The following is a 20,324-nucleotide window of genomic DNA, read 5'->3' on the forward strand; positions in this document are numbered from 1 at the left end:
CTTGATTTATTCACTCTAATTTAAGGTTTCGCGTGCCAGTAATACATTTTAACATTTTTAGAAGGTTTCTTTCTATAAGTCTATAATATATAACTAAACTATTGTTGTATGTAAAGTAAATAAGGTTTTTAAAATGTTTAAGAAGCTTCATTTAAACTAAATTAAAATGCAGAGCCCCCGGACTGGTGCCCAGGACCCGGGCAGTGTGAGTGCCACTGAAAATCAGCTTGCATGCTGCCTTTGGCACGCGTGCCATAGGTTGCCAGTCCCTGTGCTAAACATTTCAATAACTATTGCTAAGAATATTGACAATTCTGAAGTTAACATTCATTGCCTTTTAGCGAGGCAGCTAAATCTGACTTTAAACAAACAGAGTAACTTTGTAGTTAAGATTGCAGCTATTTCCATAATAAGCACAATAACTCAGTTTAGATCAGTCTCTAATCATAGCTGTTTTTCCTCAAAGGTTTAAGGAATAACTTAACATCCAGATGGAAGTTGTGTGATACAATACATTGGATTTTTTGGTGTGTAGGCTACAAGTGGCATCTGTCTGTTTTTAGAGCTGTCATCAAAATCTTTCAGAAAATTCCTTAAATGATACAAAAACGTGCAAGTCTTAGAATCATAGATTATTACGGTTGGAAGGGACCTTAGTCTTCCTTGGATAACCTTATAAATACATACCACAAGGAAGACATCTACTGTCCACTGGTCTTTAATGTAAGATTCCTCCCTGACCAAGCACTTTTGTTGCTGTTACATATATTCATTTGGAAATGGATATACCAACATGACTAACATGTGTATAACAAATAGAGCAGAAAGTGAGAATGAGAATGTGCTAATCTATTTCTTACTTTCCCTTGACAATTATGTGCATTTTAGTAACTGCATGCAATTCCCTGTCATCTTTTATCTTAAATTATCTCTATTTAGTGGAACATCTATTCAAATTGTAGACATAAACTATTGTCTTGGTTATTCATTCTCTCTTTTCAGTTACATTTCCTTGCGAACATCTTATTGATACCACCCTCCTGCCTGGGCCAGCCAGAGCGAGTCTTGCCACATGTGGTAATTTTCTTAAAGCCCCTGCTCCTGGAGTGAGGTGCTCATGGGAGACACAGCTTGCATTGGAAAAGCACAGCAACCCATCCTCCTGCTGGCAGAGGGGAGTGTGGAAAGGGGACCTCAATGCCCCTCCAGACTCAGACCCAGACCCTCTCCCATACTTATGTGCTTCTAAAGCTAGTGATGTTTGAGCTCTGAGGGTTGGCAGGAAGGAACCCAGCTCCAGCCTTACTGGAATCCTGGGAGGTGGGTGGATGCAAGACCGCCCACATCTAAAGGCCTCTTCCCCAGCCTTGCAGGAAGGACCACTGGACCTGGGAACCAACTGAATACATGGGACAACTAATGAATAACTGGGTCAGGAGTGAAGGTCACAGGTTCAAAAGGAGGGATCCAGAGGGGGACACTGAGCAGAGAAGCCCAGACAGTGCCCACTGCACCTCAAAGCTGAATAGGGAGCTAACGGATGCCACCCAGAGGAACGCTGCCTGGATGCGTAAGACCAAGGAGCGGAAATAGGTCTCACAGTCACAGAGCACCCATTGTCTAACATCCTCCTCTTGGTATTCAAGATGGCCACAGCCAGGAGGTTGACGAGGTTATTGCACGACTTGGTGGGGCCACGAACAGGGTGGGCAAATATAAACAGGTGTGGGGAAAAGCACAGCCAAAATCTCAATAGGAGATTCTGGAGGAGCTGGAATAGGGGCTGCAACCTAGCGTATTTGAGATAAGCATGCACCAGGTTCTCCCTCATGCCACAAAAGGGGCAGGCATCAGGGATGGGGGTGAACTATGCCAGGTACTGTGCTCACAGCTTCACAGAGGAGCCCCCAACCAATATCCCTGTTGGGCCATGAGACCAGGATGGAACAGAGGTTGGCCCACTGGAGGGTTCCTTACCCTCCACAGGTGGTAGATAATCCCACCATTTGGTATCAGGGTGGGACATGAGGCTGAGAAAGTGAAATGTGGCGCACAGGCATGTATAGTTGTTTCCTTGGCACAGTTTGGAAGTGAACCAGCTGCATGGCACGCAGCTGGTTTGGACTGTGGAAGGGAGGGGGCCAGGAGGGCTCGCAGGACAGGAGCCTGATGAAAAGATGGTGAGGGTTGGGCAGGGAGTGCCCTCTCGCAGTACCAGCTCAAGGAAAACCTGAGAAGTAGGCAAGAAGGCTGTCCCCCACCTCCCACAGAACGTGCTGGGAGGTGAGGAGGGGGTTCAGGAGGGTGGTGAGCCCCATGTGCCAAGCTGCACATGAAGGTAAAGGTTGTGTAGCAGGGGCTCTGCAAGTACGTCCACTCCCCCAGTGGCCACAATGGACATAGTCACAGAGAACAGCTTCCAGGTCTGGAGGAGGTCCTGGCAGAAGACAGGCAGCTCGGAGATGTCTCGCAGAAAGAGCTACCGGCTGTATTGGCGCCGCAGAGGAAGGCGTGTGCTCCACGCCGGACTACCTGCACCATGAAAGCAGTCTGCAGGGCCTGGAGGCAGACCAGGCCCTGTCCTCCCTCCGCCAAGGGGCCACTCAGGATCCCTGCAGAGACCCAGTGCTGGCCTGAAGAACTCCCGCGCTACCCTCTGCAGCCGGGCCAGCATCCCTGGGGCTGGGCTCAGGGTGTTGAGCCGGTGAAAGAGCACGGACGGGCGTCTCCAGCAGTGGCCCCTGTGCAAAATGGCTGCCCGGGGTCACAGAATCCATCCCGGGGCCAGCGGGCAGGACACACACCCCCCGGTGCCATGCTGGGGCGGGGGCTCCTGTGAGCCAGGGCGGCTCATCGCAGTTCCCGCCTGTCCCGGGTTCGCGCCGCGCCCCCCGGAGAGCCGAACAAGGCCCCGCCCCAGCAACAGGCCCCGCCTCCCAAAGGCAGACGCTCGATTTCTCGCGAGCTTTCTCCCAGCGCCTCAGTGAGATCTCGCGAGATCTTCTGTAATCCTCCCACCACTTCCCCCACCCCTCGTGAGGTCTCGCGACATTCCTGTGACGCTTCCTCTTTCCCGGCGGCCGTCGCCAAGATGGTGGGTAGGGGCGCGAGGGGCCCAGCTTCCCCCGCCTGGCACGTTGCAGCCGGAGCCTCCGTGTCCTCTGTGCCGAGCTGCCGGTGGGGGAGGGGTTCTCGCGCCCGCTTCAGCCCCGGCCCGGTCCCTGCCTGGCGGCGCACGGCCCAGCCGCGGGGGGAAGCGGGCCGCCACCAGCGAGCTCTGGGCTGCCTGCGGCTTAAAGCCGGGCCGGGCCCGGCCCGACCGGGAAACTCGAGGTGGCGCCTTCCTGACACCGGGATGCGCGGGGTTGGGCCTGCGGGCCCGCGCCTGATACCTCCCGACGTAGCCACCCCGTGCGCTCGGCCCCGTCCCGCGCCTGCTCGGAGAACGGGGGCGGCGGGAATTGGTCGCGTGCGTGGGGCCCCCTCTGGCTTTGCCCCGCCCCAGCGGCTCCGAGCCCCGGGACTCCCCGCCCCCACGCGCGGAGCGGAGAACCTAGCCGCTGTGTGCAGGTGCCTTTTCTGTTGTGGCAGCTCGCAGAGACCTCAGTCAGGGCTGGGCTCCCGTTGTGTTAAGTGCTGGACACAGCACAAACATGATATTTTCCCCAGAAATGGGCCAGCCATGCAGCCATACACACGAGGCTTGGATTGTCCAGTCCTTATTTGTTTCCCACTCTTGTTACTTGCTCTACATTTTTATTCATACATGTACTGTGTGTGTTTGTTTTTTTCCTAGCCTTCCAGACTAAGGAAGACCAGGAAGCTGAGAGGACACGTTAGCCACGGCCATGGTCGTATTGGTAAGTGCAGAGAACGGTTTCTGATATGCGTGTCCTGGAACTTAATGTATGGTATGTCATTTGATTTACAGTGTGCCTGGTAGGTATCACTATTTAGAACACCAATGAGGCAATACCAGAGAGGTTCAATAATCTGGTTAATGGCTATACATATCTACTTTCAAATCATATATTCCTCTATATAGTTCATGGTCATAGACTTGCTTTAAATCAACTCAAATTATGTCATAATGTTCGGTAGTGTATTCAGTAGTACGTGTTGTTTTTCTTGCATCACAATACCTTTTACAATTTCTTTTAGGCAAACACAGAAAGCATCCTGGTGGCCGTGGAAATGCTGGGGGTATGCACCACCACAGAATTAACTTTGACAAATAGTAAGATGTACCATCTTTTTCCTTCCGCCCACCCACTACTTTTGTGTATATATTTTTTAAAAGTTACAAGGTCGTTCATGCTAGCATATGTACCACATATGTCACTTAGTAAAAGGTATACAGACATTGGATTTTGCTACAATACAAATAACCTTGCAAGAAAATTTAACTGTTTTCTTTCATAGTCTTGGATGTCCTTTATTAAATCTATGAAAAACCTTTTGTCCGTCCATCTGTTCTTTTAAAAGGAAAGTGCTAATAACAGGATCTCAGTTTTTAGTGAAAACAACAAGGAGTCCTTGTGGCACCTTAGAGACTAACAGATTTATTTGGGCATAAGCTTAATTTGTTAATCTCTAAGGTGCCACAACTACTTCTCGTTGTTCTTGCTGATACGGACTAACACGGCTACCACTCTGAAACCTGTCTTTTAGTGAGTTAAATATGGTAAAATGGCTTGTTTCAGAGCTTCCAGTGTATGTGTTCATATCTTTTAGAATTTTTTGCCACAATTAATTTAAGTTTGTAAGACACTACTAGTCTGCTCAGCTTTGATTCCACACTATACATATATGCAATGACAGTAGCTGAATCAAGCTTCTGCATTTCCTGGTTTTGAGGGGGAGGGTACGAATCTTGTATTTAGACATTACCGAGACTAGTGTCACGTCTAGACATTGCCCATTGTCATAGTTGTGCTTGAGTACTCGGAAAGTAACAACTAATCTCTGTTCACTGACTGTCACTACTTTCAGGTCAGTCAGTCAGTCACTGGGTTAGTAACAGAAGATCTGAATCTACATTTCTTGTACAACAAAATCTCTTCTAAAGTCAGAGTTCTGGGTGCCTACTAAATATAGAATGGGGCCAAACTATTCACAAGAAAGACGAGTTGTGACTTCTGCTATCAAACATAGAATTTTATTAAAAGAAATATTTATTTATAGATCTGGAAAATGCCAGCATCCCTCAAGAATATACAAATAGCAACTTATTTACATCTGAACTTTTAAAACTCTTGTGTATTTGTCTGTGTATAATTTTTCTGGACCCTATAGTTTGTTTAATATGTGTATGATAAAGGTTAGTAGATAAACACACTTTTAACTGAGGTTATATTGATTTTTAGCACAGTCAATTCAAAGGAAACTAAAAGGAATGTGGTCTTATATTGTATCAAATATTTTTTCTCCCCAGTCATCCTGGTTATTTTGGGAAAGTTGGTATGAGACACTACCATTTGAAGAAGAACCAGAACTTCTGTCCTACTGTCAACTTGGATAAATTGTGGACACTTGTTAGTGAGCAGACAAGACTCAACTATGCAAAAAACCAGGCTGGATTAGCACCTGTCATTGATGTTGTACGCTCGGTAAGAGTGCTATTTAATCCTATCTTCAGAATCTGTAGTTTCATAGAAAATACATACATTTTAAGCGATTAGAATGTTTGCTCATCTAGGAAATTAAACTAAAGTATGGATAAATTACAGTTCTGAGATCGTTTTAAATGTCAGGTGAAAGACCTTGTGAGCATCTGACTTTGAGTTGTAGTTCCACTAACGTGTGGTTTTTTTGCTCCTTTTTCCTTACACAAGCTCTTTTTGTTTTTCATGAATTATTAAAATGTTTTTCTTTGCCTGAAAGTTTAGATTCTCACGTTGTTCATTTTTAAAACTGATGCATGTAGTGATGAGAAGCTTACAGATCAGCTTTTAAAAGGAAATTGGAAGGTTTTATAAAGAAAAACAATTTTTATTGCTTGTTTTGGCCCACTAAAGTTGGCCTCTTCAGCACCGAGACTAGAGTCACATCCTAACACATTTCATTGTCTTGGTGTGCTATAGTCCTCGAAGATAAATTTTTGATCCTTATTCACTGGCTGTGGTGTTTCATACCTCAGTCAGCCACCGAATCAGAGACATTCATTAGTCAGCCTGTCAGGATGAGGGGGAAGCAAAAGTGTCATGTGGGGGAAGACTTAGGTTTATATCGTCCTTTGGGACTAGAATTTTCTGGGCTGAAGAAACTCGATCTGTTCATGGAGATGACAATAATTCTAGATAACAATTTGCTCTTCATCTATTTATTAATTTATATTACAGTAATACCTAGAATCTCATCAAGGGATTGGGGCCCCATTGTGTGCTAGGCTCTATACAGACATCGAGGAAAAGACAGTCCCAGCCTGATGGAGGTTAGACATGGGTTGAGATTCTCGCCCCTTTAGGTAAAAAGTTGGAGCAATGTAATGGAGCTCTATGGCCTTGTCTACACTATACTTTTGGGCAAAAGATAGCGGGGTTAATTAAAACCACTGTTGCTTGTCCACACTAGCTCCTTGTGTTGGCACAGTACATCCACACTAACAGCTTTTGCACCAACACAAAGAGCAGTGCACTGTTGTAGTTATGGATCTGTTGTTGTCATCTCACTGTAGTTATCAAATTAATATCCGTTAAGATCCATTATCCCACTGTGCAACTGGTTGCAGGGTGCTTTGGGAAGGGTTTGCAATGCGTCATGGGGCAGGTACAGCATCACTTGATGCAGGTTTCTCAATCCCATCTTTCCAGGGGCATCCTAGTAGATTGTCAGCTGCTTTTTCAATGGAAATGTGGGGGGGGGGGAGGGGGATGGAGAGAGAGTGGTGTGTGGGAGGGAGCAGCATTCTGAGCTGTCCATGCTGAGGAATGTCAAAGCAGCACAGCAGGCTCCCCCGCTCCCAGAAGCAGTCTGTCTACCTTTTGTGTTCCTAGTGCAGGGCAGAACAGGAGCATTCCACACAAATGATATCTCTCTTTGTTCCAGCACCTGGAGCTGTGAAAAGGGAGGGGCACATGCCTGCAGGGCAGCAGAAATGAAACAAAGAAGTAGAGCAGTCATAGCAGGCATTGTGGGATAATGGTGGTTTTATTTTGTCTTCAAAACAGAGTTTTGCCACCAAAAATACACACTACAAAGCTACATCTCCCCTGTTTTATTGGTAAAAGGCAGCTTTTGCCAACAAAACTTTGTTGTGTAGACAAGGCCTAAAAGCCCCAGATCTGGTTGGGGCTGGACTTTTCCTAGACCAGGAACTATAGAAGACAGCTAGCTGTAAGACTGCCTTCCAGGGATCCCTTCACAAGTTGGTTATGAGTGTGGATGTGCACAAAGGTGGCTTTAATTAAGCACCACCACCCCAGGCTGAGCATCTTAAAGTTGCAGCACAGAATCTCATGCTCTGTTCAACTTTTTCCAGCACCTTCAAGAATCTGGTTTATATCATCATGCACAATCAATCCTGTATCCTTCAGTTTCAATGGAAGGCTAGTCATAGCTTTACCTCCTGGATAATCTAAAAAAAAAAGTATGTTTTCTGGATAATATGCAAAAAAAATTGGATTTTCTAATGACTACAGAAGTCTGAAGAATGAGACTTTCTGGAAAACTTAGCATAAATTGAGAAATAAAAGGCAAGAGTGAAACAGTGTGCTGCACTATTTTTGTTCTGAGCAAAAATGTGGAAATGCATATAGCACTCTTCATAGACTGTGGAGTTAATTATGCAAGATGTGTTTGGTGAAATTAAAAGAAAAAACAAGTTGTTGGGATTGTGGGTGTCCTTTTTTTTTCACAATTCAGTTTACTACGTATGTGCTCAAGTTCTGGAAAGATTCCATATTTGTCACAACATGCAAAACTGCTGATATCAGTCGTGTTTGCAGTGTTTTGTCCATGTTTGTCTCCGACTATTAGAGAGACAAGGTGGCAAGCTAGAAAGTTTTTCTTTCACCAACAGAAATTGGTTCAATAAATATTACCTCATCCAGCTTGTTTCTCTATCAGTCATGGTCAAGTATTAATTTGAATGGCTCTTAATGCAAATATGGTGGTTGTACTTATTCTTACTGCTGTTAATGGAGTTAATCTTTCCTTGGCAGATGCATCTTCTCACTTGCATCAAAATCCATTGATTTAGCCAAATTACACCTGTCACTGGTGTAGGTGGGAGAAGAATCTGAGTGCAGTACCTCTGGAGTTTTTAGTGAAAATAAATCTGTTTATGCTAACTATCTTATATCTTTCTAGGGTTATTACAAAGTCCTGGGCAAGGGGAAGCTGCCCAAACAGCCTGTAATTGTGAAAGCAAAATTCTTCAGCAGGAAAGCAGAGGAGAAGATCAAAGAAGTTGGTGGAGCCTGTGTGCTTGTGGCATAAGAGTTTTTGTATTTATTCAAGTTTTGAATAAAGACACTATAAAATGAGTGGCTTTCACTTTGATTTACCAAAATGTTATGGAGAGATGTTTGCTTACCCAAGTGTTTCTAATACTTAATTAAACATAGGCCCTGTCCATACCATAACTTTTAACCAAGTTTGTGACATTATTGGCATGGGTGGTTCTCAACAAGATTGATGTCTGCCTGCATAGCACAGATAAGTTAAGTTTTGCTTCTGCTGGTATTTTTGCTTTCCTGTAACTGGACATCTCCTGCAGTTTGGCTAGGACTCTTGAACCACAGTTGCATAATTGGTTTGATTGGTGGCCTGTCCTTCAAGCTCTTTGTGGTGATACAGTATTTTGCAGAATTGCCCCATTTTCTGTTAATGCTGCTTTATGTGCCTGCAGAATTCTGTTCTCTCCTGCGGTTGTACAGGTCTGTTTCATCTTAACGCTGGGGTTAGGTTCCGCAGTCAGCGTCTAAAGCGAAAATCACATATAGTCAAAATAACATTGAGCATAATAGCAGGTGGAATCGCCTCCACTACAGAAACAGCATTTAAATTATTTTTCTCTTGTTTTTGCTGACTGCATAAAGCTGAAATCGCACATGTTAAATGTGCCTAAGATGTGACAGACCTGTACTGAGTAATTGCCTTGATTTCTTTTCCCCCCAGAATGCACTTGTTACAGAGAGAAATACACAAACATAGTTGTGATAGAAAAGCTGTCATGTTGACACAAACTGAACTTGTAATCAGCTAAAGTGGCATTGCCTGTAAGTGGTTTACAAAGCTATTAGTTATAACGGTGGGCAAACTATGGCCCATGGGCTGGATCCTGCCCATGGGATTACCCCGTGCTGCTCCTGGAAGCGGCCAGCACCCCATCCCTGCAGCCCCTGGGGGAATATGAGGGCAGAGGGTTCTGTGTGCTGCCCTTGCCTGCAGGCACTGCCCCCTGCAGCTCCCATTGGCTGGGAATGGGGAACTGGCCAATGGGAGCTTTGGGGGAGGCTCCTGCAGGCAAGGGCAGTGTGCAAAGCCCTCTGCTGTCCCTGCCACGGGCTGCAGAGATGTGCCAGCTGCTTCCAGGAGCGGCATGGGGCCAAGGTAGGCAGGCAGGGAGCCTGTCTCAGCCCCGCTGCATACCACTAGCCCCCTGGAGCTGCTTCAGGTAAATGGTGCTGGGCTGGAGGCTGCACCCTGACTACACCCCACGCCCCCTCCTGCACCCCAACCCTGTACCCTACAGTCACGGCTCTGCAATTTTCCCATCCAGATGTGGCCCTTGGGCCAAAATGTTTGCTCACCCTGAGTTCTAATGTTGATGGCCTCAAGCACGAATACTTAATATTCCAGTTAGGGTAAGTCTTATCATAGGGGATGTGTTAAGTGTGAACTTTATTCCTGTAGCACAGCCTTCATCTTTGCTTACATTACATTAAATGGGGATAGAGGAAAGAGATTTTTAAATCCATACTCTAGGAAATGAAAGCCATCATCTCACAGCTCATATTGCCACAGGCATTGTTCTATTGGACAGTTCTGGTGCTGCTGCGTGTGCAGCCTTGCAAACCAGCCTTGAACTGAGAGCTTGAATTTTACATATGTTTTGGTTGCAATGTGCCCCCATCACTGAGGGTGGTTGCACTGGGATACTGACTGCTAGTACCTTGTTCTATAAAAGGCATGCCCTATTTATCAGTACTACAGCTGGGAATTAGCCATAAATCTCCTTAAATTTCACTGGCACAGCTAAACCCTTATTACTATACCTCACAATATATCTTCCTAACTAATGAAAGGGTATATAAACTTGCTTTTTATAAGTAGTGTTATGGGTAATTCAGTTAATAACCATAGCTTTGTTTGTAGAATGAGTGCAGTAATATGTACATCATAGTGTTAAGGCTAAATGAATTCACAAACAGCTTCAACATTCTGAAAGTTAGCATGTGAATATATTGCTTTATCATTGCATTTAGATCACTGCATTCCTAGGACTTCAGATCTGAAAACCACTTGATTTAAAATTAGAACAAGAAATTTGTAAAAGTGACTCAAATGGGTAAGCAGTACTCTGCACCCAAGCAAAAGTTTTCTGTAGATATAGAATATGCTGTGTGTGTTCACAACAGGGTATCAAAAGACGCTAAAGCATAGTTCTATGCAGTAAGTAATTAAACTGCTGCTTGGATGTGAACTTGCCTCCCCTTTCGTTTACCAGGAGTGGTCTCCAGGAATGACTTCACACTATCACGCACTTCAGTTCAACCTACAGGACAGCAAAGGTAAGTAATTTAATATTTCAACAAAAGTTGAGGGAGGCTTCAATACTGTGTTCCAAAATGCAAGAGGGTCTCAGTATTCAAAAGAGGTTATACTTGAAGAAAGGCTTAGAAATAAATCCACTATGGCATAATCTTAACTGTGGCAGTTTTTAACATTGCACTTTGACTTGAAGTTTATTTTAGCAGTTAAATAGGAAGAGATTGCACTAAGATGCTGACTGACACTCATAAGAAATAGCCCATACATAAATTAATAGTTGCTTGTTGTGGTGGAGTACTCAGTAATAGGACCGTGGTCTCAGTAAGAGTCACATAAGCCAACATCTAACCTCCCCCCCCCCAAAATCATGATTTGGTTTTGAAAGTAACTTTAAAAAAATAACTTCAGACATTTGATAGTCTTTATTCAAACTTGATTAAAAAAATCCTTTATGCCACAAGCACACAGGCTCCACCAACTTCTTTGATCTTCTCTTCTGCTTTCCTGCTGAAGAATTTTGCTTTTACAATTACAGGCTGTTTGGGCAGCTTCCCTTTGCCCAGGACTTTATAATAACCCTAGAAAGATACAAGAGAAATTGGCATAAATAATATTCAGGAAGAACTATAATCCTCTGCATCCACAATCTTTAATAGTAATTGGAGAGAAATACAAACTAAAAGTATCAAATTTGCATTTTCTTCATTAAAATTTGGTCATGACTGATGATTGCAATTCAGTAGTTTTGCATGGTGTGAATTTATCAAATACTCTCAAAACCTAAATTACATCAGCTTAAAGCTATACAGTTTTGCCAAGAATTTTAATTGTTCTCTTTGAATTTTACAAACATCTGTAGATAACAGAACTCTACAGTCTATGAAGAAAGTTATTTACATATCAAATTCTTCATTTTAATGGATTTTTTTTGTTAACCAACAACCAGCTAAAGATAGAATTTTGGCATGGTTTTCAACAATCCTAACGAGTTTAGCATTTCATGATACACAATAAAGACCATCTTATCTCTTAGAGCTTATAATTATTCAGCTTCCCCCCCCCAATAGACATCAGTAGGGCTAGCTGCCTCCTTTTGATGTTGGAAAACGAGTCTAGGAAACAACAGAAAGCAATTGCTTGACTAGTTAACATCTTCCAAGAGCTAGTTGGTTCTATTAAAGATGACACCTCTTCTAGATCTAACAGGAGTCCTTAAGTTGGTCATAAGAGTTCCCCATTGGGCTTTGTTTTGACCTACTCTAACCAGGCTAGCTGAAATTGTCAGTTTTAATTAAAACAATGTTACTGATCAGGTGACTCACTGAGGCATGACACACCACAGGCAGTGAATATAGATCAGTAGTCTTTCTCCGAGAACTATAGCACACCAAGACAATGAGAAGTGCCAGGATGTGACTCTAGCCTCGATGTGGAGAGGCTAATCCACATTACACTGGAAAATTACATGCACTAAAAACTCTACGGCCATGTCTACACTACCACTCATGCCGACAAAACTTATGTTGCTGAAAGGTGTGGAAAAAAATATGCCACAGTGTTACACGGGCATCCTCCAGTGGTCTCCTAAAGCTGATACCTATAACTGATCTGAGCAGTTGCATGTAAGGCTTCATCTCTGTCACAGATTCTGTGACTTTCCATGACTGCCGTTAACAGCTGGTGCTGGCTTAAGGGATGCCCGGCTTGGGCCCTGGGCCAGCAGCAGCAGTTTGGGTATGGGAGGGGGCTCAGGTGCAGGTCAGTGCTTACCTAGGCAGGGGGTCCTTGGCTCCCACTGGCATGTCCCTGCAGCTCCCATTGACTGCAGAGTCGGTGCTTGTGGCATGAGCAGTTCAGAGCCCCCATGGCTGCCCCTCCTCCTAGGAGCCCTGGGGAAATGCTTGTCGGAGCCAGGTAGGGAGCCTGCCAGCCCTACCCCCAGGAGGGGTCCCAGGGCATGCACTGCCTCCCCCTGAGTCTTAGTGAGGGGTATGTAGTAAAAGTCATGGACAGATCATGGGCTGTGATTTTTTTTTATTTACTGCCCGTGACCTGTCCATGACTTTTACTAAAATATCCATGACTAAAACCTAGCCTTAGTTATAGGTACACAATGGGAGAGAGAAACTCCAGTAAGGCTGAGTTTAATGTGGAGAGTACTGATTACATACATCACAGAAACTAGTTTTCTTAACTGTGAACATTAAATACGAGGGGAAAATTTTAAATTTGTTTTAAAAAATGTTAAAGACAAGCCAAATAAAGATGAAAAATGCAGTGGCACATATTTAAGCAGAATTAGTTTCATACAGTAGATCAGTGAACAAGACCCTAGGCAAAAAAATAAATTGTAACCCTTTCATTGTGAACGTATGCTAATTCAAGCACACTTACCGAGCGTACAACATCAATGACAGGTGCTAATCCAGCCTGATTTTTTGCATAGTTGAGTCTTGTCTGTTCACTAACAAGTGTCCACAGTTTATCCAGATTAACAGTAGGGCAGAAATTCTGGTTCTTCTTCAAGTGGTAGTGTCTCATACCAACTTTCCCAAAATAACCAGGATGACTAGAAAGAAAAATCAATAAGACATTCTATTTGGTTTAAATTAGAACTATTAGGGGTTCAAGAACATTAAATGCATAAACAAAGTGTCTTTTTTCAAGCAGCTGAAGGTTTTAGTATTTGGATTTTTTAAATCTGGACTCATGCATAAGAGACTACATGTGAATGAAATGTTTGTGTACATTTCATAACAAGTATCTTCAATACACACATTAATATCACCTAAATTGTCCTTGGTTCATTTTGCTAATTTATCAAATAAGCAAAACCAGTGACAGAAAAGGAAAATAAGTAGAGAAATACTGTATTTGAAGTGTTAGTTGCTGATGAAATCAACTGTTCTTATACTTCAGTGATGATCACATTTTCTGAATCTACAAATACAATTTTGTATTTTTGTAAGCAGAATCCACAACTTGTGCATCCTTTCCAATTAGTTTTGGTTCAGCCTGCAATCTCTGTCTACCCAAAACTTTGGAATGGAGGTCTAGGTCTTGTTACTAACCTGGTGACTGACTGAACTACTAATGGGGACAGTCAGTGAATAAAGGTTAGTAGTTATTCTCCGAGTACTCTAGCACACCAGGACAACAAGCAGTGTCTAGATGTGACTCTAGTCTCGGCCATCTTGAAATACATATCTGTTGCCCCATGAATGTTAATAAGATCAGGATAATGTTACATTTTCTATCTGTATGGTTACCATATATTAACATTGCATTGGCCCAGATCTGAACAGACTACTGGTGTCCTGACCTTTAGTTAACTAAATTCTAAAAAACCCCAAGACGTTAACAGTTCTGAAATAATTACCCCACTTTGAACTCACCAACATTGTTAATCACACTAATCTGTGGAAAGAAGTGCATATACAAAAGAGGACTACAAAGTGCTGCCTTGTTACAAAGCCTGTCCGTTTACATGAATGGTTCAAAATGCCCACGATGGAAGCTAGTTCGCCACCTGACATCTCAACACGGTTAGAAAACGAGGAAGGACGAGGCATGGTTTTTAGGTGCCTTACTATTTGTCAAAGTTAATCCTGTGGTGGTGCATGCCCCCAGCATTGCCACGGCCACCGGGATGCTTCCTGTGCTTGCCTGGAAGGAGAGACAAGAAGAAATCGTGATGCCAGAAATGCTGTACGTCGCTGAAGCCCCCGAGAGGCCGGCTACTGCCCAGCAGACACCGTGCGAGCGGGGCTGCGGCCTGTCACTGCACGGGGACACGTCCCCCAGACCGGACCCGGGACCAGAGGGGGAGCAGGGGCCGCAGACCCGATGCCTGGCTCCGCTCCGCACTCACCGATGCGACCGTGGCCGTGGCTGACGTGTCCCCTCAGCTTCCTGGTCTTCCTCAGTCGGGAGGGCTGCAGAGAGCAGAGCGCGTTACCGAGCGGCCGGGCCGGAAAGCGGGGCCCGCGTCCCGCCTCCTGCCCGCGCCCCCTCGAGGCTGGGACGAGGGATGAAGCTCCCCGGCCTCAGGGCGCCGCGGAGGAGCCGGGGAAGGCTCCGGGCTGCCCCCTGCGCGCTCCCCCTCCCTCCTGCCCGGCCCGCCCCGCTCCCCCGGGAAGGTGGTCGTGAGGCGGCGCGAGCACCGGGGGCCCGGCCACGAGCGCGCGGAGTCCCCTCTCCACAGCGCGAGGATCCGCGCGCGCCAGGCTCCCCACTCCCGGCTGCTCCCCTCAGCCCTGCCCGGCCACGCGGCCCCGCTGCAGCTCACCATGCTGGCGGCGTCGGGTGAAAGAAAGAAGGGGCCGATGTCTCGCGAGAAGAGGGAAGGGGCGGGACGAGGAAGGAGAAATGAAGGGACGGGAGCGGAGTCTCTCGCGAGATCTCAAGCGACCCATTTCCGGTAGCGGGGGTTGGGAGGAGGCGCGCGGGGCTGGGTTAGCGAGCGAGTGTTCAGCGCTGCTGGGTCCCGTCGCGCGTCTTTGTCGGCTGGGCAGGCTCGGGCCAGGCAGGACCGGGCTGCTCCCCGTCCCGGCTCGGGGCAGAGTCCCCTGCCGCCCCCGCTCGGGGTTCCTGAGCTGCTCACCCTGGGCCCGCCGCGTCCCATGACGTTACCGCCAGCCCGCTGATGCGCGGTGGTCTCCCGGAGGCCCCAGCTCCTGGAGTCATGGGGCTAGGGAGCGCCTGGCTTGTACTTTGTGTGTCAAGTAGCGTGGTGGCCCTCCTTGCGCCAAGGGCTTGAAAACATGAACCCTAAAGGCTGGAAGGCAGCGAAGAGCACCCCGCCTTTCTTATTTTATATAAAAAAACCCCATGTTTTTTAAGGCAAAGGATTTTGTGGGCGTGTGGTTGGAAATAGTGTTCCTGTTGCACCGCAAGAGCTTGAGTGGCGGATGCTGTGGGTTTGTGCTTACAGCACAGGATATGGATTCAGGTGTTCTAGAGTCTGTTCCTGGCCCTGTGACAGATTTGCTGTGTTACCTTATGCAAGCCACTTAACCCCTATGTTTCTTAGCTTTCCCCCAGATACAATGGAGATGCTGTTTACTTTGCTTGGGTGGTGTGAATCTTACTTCTGTAGTGTTTCAAAAGGCTTTTAAAGTATTCAAATGGAGATTGCAATACATGTTCAAAGTAGTCAGTTCTTTCTTTATAAAATAAATTCACTCCCAAAACGAGACCCTTTGGGTATTGTCTACATGGTAGCAGGGAGCGAGCCTTCCAGCCCCCTAGAGAGACTTTTGAAAGTAGGGTTCAAGCTAGTGCACTAAAAATTAGCAGTGTGGATATTGCATTTCAAGTGGCAGTTCAGACTCTTAAGCCTGCCAAACCCTCTGGGTCTAAGCTCAGGTTGCTGCCCTGTGTTTTTATTGGAGCCCCAACATCCACACTGCTATATTTAGCTCAAGCTCTGTTAGGGCAATTCTGTCTACCTGGGCTGTGAAACTTCCTCCCAGCTGCAGTGTAGACATGTCCTCTCTGGCCAGGTGTTATTAGCCCAGAGTAAATTTTCATGGTTGAGTTATAAGCTCATGCAAGTGGAGTGTAACGGTAGAAATATTTACAGTTCTTCGGCTGTTCCAAAACCTTCAGACGCTGCTATAAACCTAGTTTAAAATGGCTTGGGCTTACTGGTAAAAGATTATTGTTTTTGCCAAATAATTTTGGTTTAAAACAAGTGTTTTAACTATTTATACTTTAGTGAAAACATTGCCTGTTAATTACAACTAATATTTTTGTTTATAAATGGATTTTTTCTTACAGTTGACTCCAAAGTTTTTCATTAAATACACCTCTAACCTGATAGAACGCGACCCGATATAACATGAATTCGGCTATAACGCAGTAAAGCAGCGGGAGCCCCGGGTCCTTTAAAGCACCACCCGAGCCCTGCTGCTCTACCGCGTTATATCTGAATTCATGTGGAGCCCCGGGCCCTTTAAATCACTGCCCGAGCTCCGCTGCCAGAGCTCTGGCAGTGATTTAAAGGGCCTGGGGCTCTGGCCGCTGCGGTGAGCCCCAGGCCCTTTAAATCCCCACCCAAGCCCCTCTGCCAGAGCTCTGGTGGTGATTTAAAGGGCCTGGGGCTCCCCACAGCAGCTGGAGCACTGGGTCCTTTAAATATCCGCCCGAGCCCTGCTGCCAGAGCTCCGATGGTGATTTAAAGGGTCTGGGGCTTCCCGCTGCGGCTGGAGCACTGGGCCCTTTAAATTCCTGCCGGGGATCTGGCAGCCAGACTCGGGTGGTAATTTAAAGGGCCAGAGGCTCCAGCCACTGTGGGAAGCCCTGGCCCTTTAAATCCCTGCCCAAGCCCCACTGCCGGAGCTCCGACGGTGATTTAAAGGGCCCAGGGCTCCCCGCAGTGTCTGGAGCACCGGGCCCTTTAAATCACCGCCGGGGAAGCCGGTCCAGTCCGGCATGGCGTACTGGCTCTTGCTGGTACGCCGTACCGGACCAAACCCGATATAACGCGGTCTCACCTATAAGGCGGTGAGATTTTTTGGCTCCCGAGGGCCGCGTTATATCGGGGTAGAGGTGTATATGATAGTGTCCTTTACTGCTTGCTGCTTAGTACAAATAAAAGTGGGGAGAATGACATAAGAGAAACTGTTACTAAAATATGTTTGTTTTTGTTTTTAATTTTGAGGTCCTGTTTGTAAATGTTTAGGAGCAATTGTGAACCTGCGTGGTTTTGTCCTTTTCAGTCTTGTACTATACATTTGCTGAGGTGTCTAGTAACCTATTTCCAGCACTTGCATCCGAAGAAGTGGGTATTCACCCACGAAAGCTCATGCTGCAAAACGTCTGTTAGTCTATAAGGTGCCACAGGATTCTTTGCTGCTTTTACAGAACCAGACTAACACGGCTACCCCTCTGATACTATTTCCAGCAGTTGATCATAGTTTATAATAAAGCTAGTTTTTTACCTTTCAGTTTACAAATTACACACAAGTAGAGTTGCTGCACACATATGACCTAAATAAGAGAGTGAGTGAAATTGGAGTGGAGGGAACAAGCTCATAATCTGTGAACCTCACACCACTTCCATTAGGTTGTGATTTACAACTGCAGTTTTCTTAAGACCTCTGAATCTGACTCTCCCTACTGACAGTGTTTTAGAATTTAGCATTGTGTAAGCAACCTTCAAAACACCCTCCGAGACTCTTGGGCCCTTGCTCGAGAGAACTTAAGAGATGCTCAAGCGGAGCAAAAGGTCTGGTATAATCGACATGCCAAGGAGCGGTCCTTCAAGGTAGGAGACCAGGTCATGGTCTTGAAGGCGCAACAGGCCGATAAGATGGAAGTGTCCTGGGAAGGACCATACATGGTCCAGGAGCGCCTGGGAGCTGTTAACTACCTCATAACATTCCCTGATTCCTCTTTAAAGCCTAAAGTGTTTCATGTTAACTCTCTAAAGCCCGTTTATCCCAGAGAATTACAGGTCTGTCACTTTACAGTTCAGGGAGGAGATGACACCGAGTGGCCTGAAGGTGTCTACTACGAAGGTAAACGAAATGGTGGTGTGGAAGAGGTGACCCTCTCCACAACCCTACACCGTCTGCAGCGGCAACAGATCAAGGAGCTGTGCACTCACTTCGCGCCCTTGTTCTCAGCCAACCCAGGACGGACTGAGCAAACCTGCCACTCCATTGACACAGGTAATGCTCACCCGATTAGGACCCCACCCTACTGGGTGTCACCTCATGCCAAAGTTGCTATTAAACAGGAGATTGACAACATGTTGGAGATGGGTATCATCCGCCCTTCTACCAGTGCCTGGGCATCTCCAGTGGTTCTGGTTCCCAAACCAGATGGGGAAATACGCTTTTGTGTGGACTACCGTAAGCTAAATGCTGTAACTTGTCCAGACAACTATCCAATGCCACGCACTGATGAGCTATTGGAAAAGTTGAGATGTGCCCAGTTCATCTCTACCATTGACTTAACCAAGGGGTACTGGCAAGTACCACTGGATGAACCTGCCAAGGAAAAAATCTGCCTTCATCACCCATGCAGGGGTGTATGAGTTTACTGTGCTTCCGTTCGGACTGCGGAATGCACCTGCCACCTTCCAAAGGCTGGTGGATGGTCTACTAGCAGGATTGGGAGACTGTGCAGTTGCATACCTCGATGATGTGGCCATTTTTTCTGATTCATGGCCCGAACACCTAGAACATTTGAAAATGGTTTTAGAGCGCATCAGGCAGGCAGGACTAACTGTTAAGGCCAAAAAGTGTCAAATAGGCCAAAACAGAGTGACTTACCTAGGACACCAGGTGGGTCAAGGAACCATCAACCCCCTACAGGCCAAGGTGGAGGCTATCCAACAGTGGCCTGTCCCAAGGTCAAAGAAACAGGTCCAATCCTTCTTAGGTTTGGCCGGATATTACAGGCGATTTGTACCACACTACAGCCAAATCGCTGCTCCACTAACTGATCTGACCAGAAAAACCCAGCCAAATGCAGTTAAGTGGACTGATGAGTGTCAGGAAGTCTTTATCCAGCTTAAGGCAATGCTCATGTCTGACCCTGTATTACGGGCCCCGGACTTTGACAAACCCTTCCTAGTTACCACCGATGCATCTGACCGTGGGGTAGGAGCCATTCTAATGCAGGAAGGACCGGATCACAACTTCCATCCTGTCGTGTTTCTCAGCAAGAAGCTGTCTGAGAGGGAAAGCCACCGGTCCGTCAGTAAAAAAGAGTGTTACGCCATTGTGTATGCCTTGGAAAAGCTACGCCCATACGTTTGGGGACGGCAGTTCCAGCTACAAACCGATCATGCTGCACTAAAGTGGCTTCATACTAACAAGGGAAACAACAAAAAACTTATCAGATGGAGTTTAGCTCTCCAAGACTTTGATTTTGAAATTCAGCACATTTCAGGAGCTTCCAACAAAGTTGCTGATGCACTCTCTCGTGACAGTTTCCCAGAATCTAGTGGCTAAAAAGTGTTCTTTACATGTTATATGCTTAGTAGTATATGTAATAGTGCATGTGTTTATTACTCTGTTGGTTTTACAGGTTAGGAGGAAATCACCGCCAGTGCTCCCACTGTTGGTGATTTGGGGGGCGTGTCATAAGTAGTTAGTTAAGGGTTAAGTTCTACCTGTAAAGGGTTAACACAGACCTGGTGAAACACCTGACCAAAGGACCAATCAGGGAAGAGAATTTGAAAATCCCAGAGAGCGGGAACTTGGGTCTCTGTGTTTTTTGTTCTGTGTTCTTAGCCGTCTGGAACTACACCAGCCCAGACGCTTAATCAAGTCTGCTCATCTTTCTGAACTAATTTCTTCTATTCAAGCTAGTGAGTATTAGAAGTACTGGGTAATTTCATATAAGAATCCTGTGTCTGCAATTCTGTGTGTTTGTATTGATTATTCGTAATTTTGCCTGTATTGTTTGTACGAGGAAAAGGGAGAAATTTCTCCAGAGATTAATAAGATTAGACCCTATGAATGTCTATCTTGGATTCATAGAGATTGTGTATTTTTTTCCTTTTTTATTCTTTTAATAAACTCTTATAGGTTCAGGACTTGGTTAAGTTCCTTACCTGTGGATTCAGGGGAAGGAAGCTAGGCGCCACTCTG

The 20,324-nt window shown here is 45.9% G+C and overlaps 3 protein-coding genes and 4 non-coding genes across 7 annotated transcripts in view; 4 read left to right on the forward strand and 3 right to left on the reverse strand.

The window, feature by feature from the left end:
- Positions 1 to 2,867: 2,867 nt before the first annotated feature.
- Positions 2,868 to 8,486, forward strand: LOC120405303 (60S ribosomal protein L27a). The gene is made up of 5 exons (XM_039538833.1): positions 2,868 to 3,094; positions 3,797 to 3,860; positions 4,162 to 4,237; positions 5,435 to 5,609; positions 8,311 to 8,486. The coding sequence occupies exons 1-5, from the start codon at positions 3,092 to 3,094 to the stop codon at positions 8,437 to 8,439; spliced, it is 447 nt and encodes a 148-aa protein (XP_039394767.1). The 5' UTR covers positions 2,868 to 3,091; the 3' UTR covers positions 8,440 to 8,486.
- Positions 4,889 to 5,025, forward strand: LOC120405474. Its single transcript, XR_005598589.1, has one exon. It is a non-coding gene; the product is annotated as a small nucleolar RNA SNORA3/SNORA45 family (small nucleolar RNA).
- On the forward strand, positions 6,032 to 6,163 carry LOC120405472. The gene has a single exon (XR_005598587.1). It is a non-coding gene; the product is annotated as a small nucleolar RNA SNORA3/SNORA45 family (small nucleolar RNA).
- Positions 8,487 to 10,675: 2,189 nt separating the features above from the next.
- TRIM66 (tripartite motif containing 66) overlaps positions 10,676 to 20,324 on the forward strand; it is an 86,371-nt gene continuing 76,722 nt past the window's right edge. Inside the window, exon 1 of the mRNA XM_039538826.1 lies at positions 10,676 to 10,736. Coding sequence (XP_039394760.1) covers positions 10,688 to 10,736 — 49 coding nt within the window. The 5' untranslated portion in view covers positions 10,676 to 10,687. The remainder of the gene's footprint in view (positions 10,737 to 20,324) is intronic.
- On the reverse strand, positions 11,120 to 15,101 carry LOC120405302 (60S ribosomal protein L27a). Its single transcript, XM_039538832.1, has 5 exons — positions 15,005 to 15,101; positions 14,588 to 14,651; positions 14,307 to 14,382; positions 13,111 to 13,285; positions 11,120 to 11,294 (listed from the first exon to the last, which is right to left on the reverse strand). Exons 1-5 carry the CDS (start codon positions 15,005 to 15,007, stop codon positions 11,166 to 11,168), a joined length of 447 nt encoding a protein of 148 aa, XP_039394766.1. The 5' UTR covers positions 15,008 to 15,101; the 3' UTR covers positions 11,120 to 11,165.
- Positions 12,014 to 12,145, reverse strand: LOC120405473. Its single transcript, XR_005598588.1, has one exon. It is a non-coding gene; the product is annotated as a small nucleolar RNA SNORA3/SNORA45 family (small nucleolar RNA).
- Positions 13,775 to 13,906, reverse strand: LOC120405471. Its single transcript, XR_005598586.1, has one exon. It is a non-coding gene; the product is annotated as a small nucleolar RNA SNORA3/SNORA45 family (small nucleolar RNA).

The sequence above is a fragment of the Mauremys reevesii genome, linkage group 4 (genome assembly GCF_016161935.1).
Source record: "Mauremys reevesii isolate NIE-2019 linkage group 4, ASM1616193v1, whole genome shotgun sequence".
NCBI lineage: Eukaryota > Metazoa > Chordata > Testudines > Geoemydidae > Mauremys > Mauremys reevesii.

Excerpts from the sequence above, each read along its gene's own strand:
- LOC120405302 (XM_039538832.1), bottom strand. Across the intron at positions 13,286-14,306 it reads AGGATTAACTTTGACAAATA|TCATCCTGGTTATTTTGGGA; the intron begins GTAAGGCACCTA and ends TTTTCTTTCTAG. Across the intron at positions 11,295-13,110 it reads TCATTGATGTTGTACGCTCG|GGTTATTATAAAGTCCTGGG; the intron begins GTAAGTGTGCTT and ends GTATCTTTCTAG.
- LOC120405303 (XM_039538833.1), top strand. Across the intron at positions 3,861-4,161 it reads CCACGGCCATGGTCGTATTG|GCAAACACAGAAAGCATCCT; the intron begins GTAAGTGCAGAG and ends AATTTCTTTTAG. Across the intron at positions 5,610-8,310 it reads TCATTGATGTTGTACGCTCG|GGTTATTACAAAGTCCTGGG; the intron begins GTAAGAGTGCTA and ends ATATCTTTCTAG.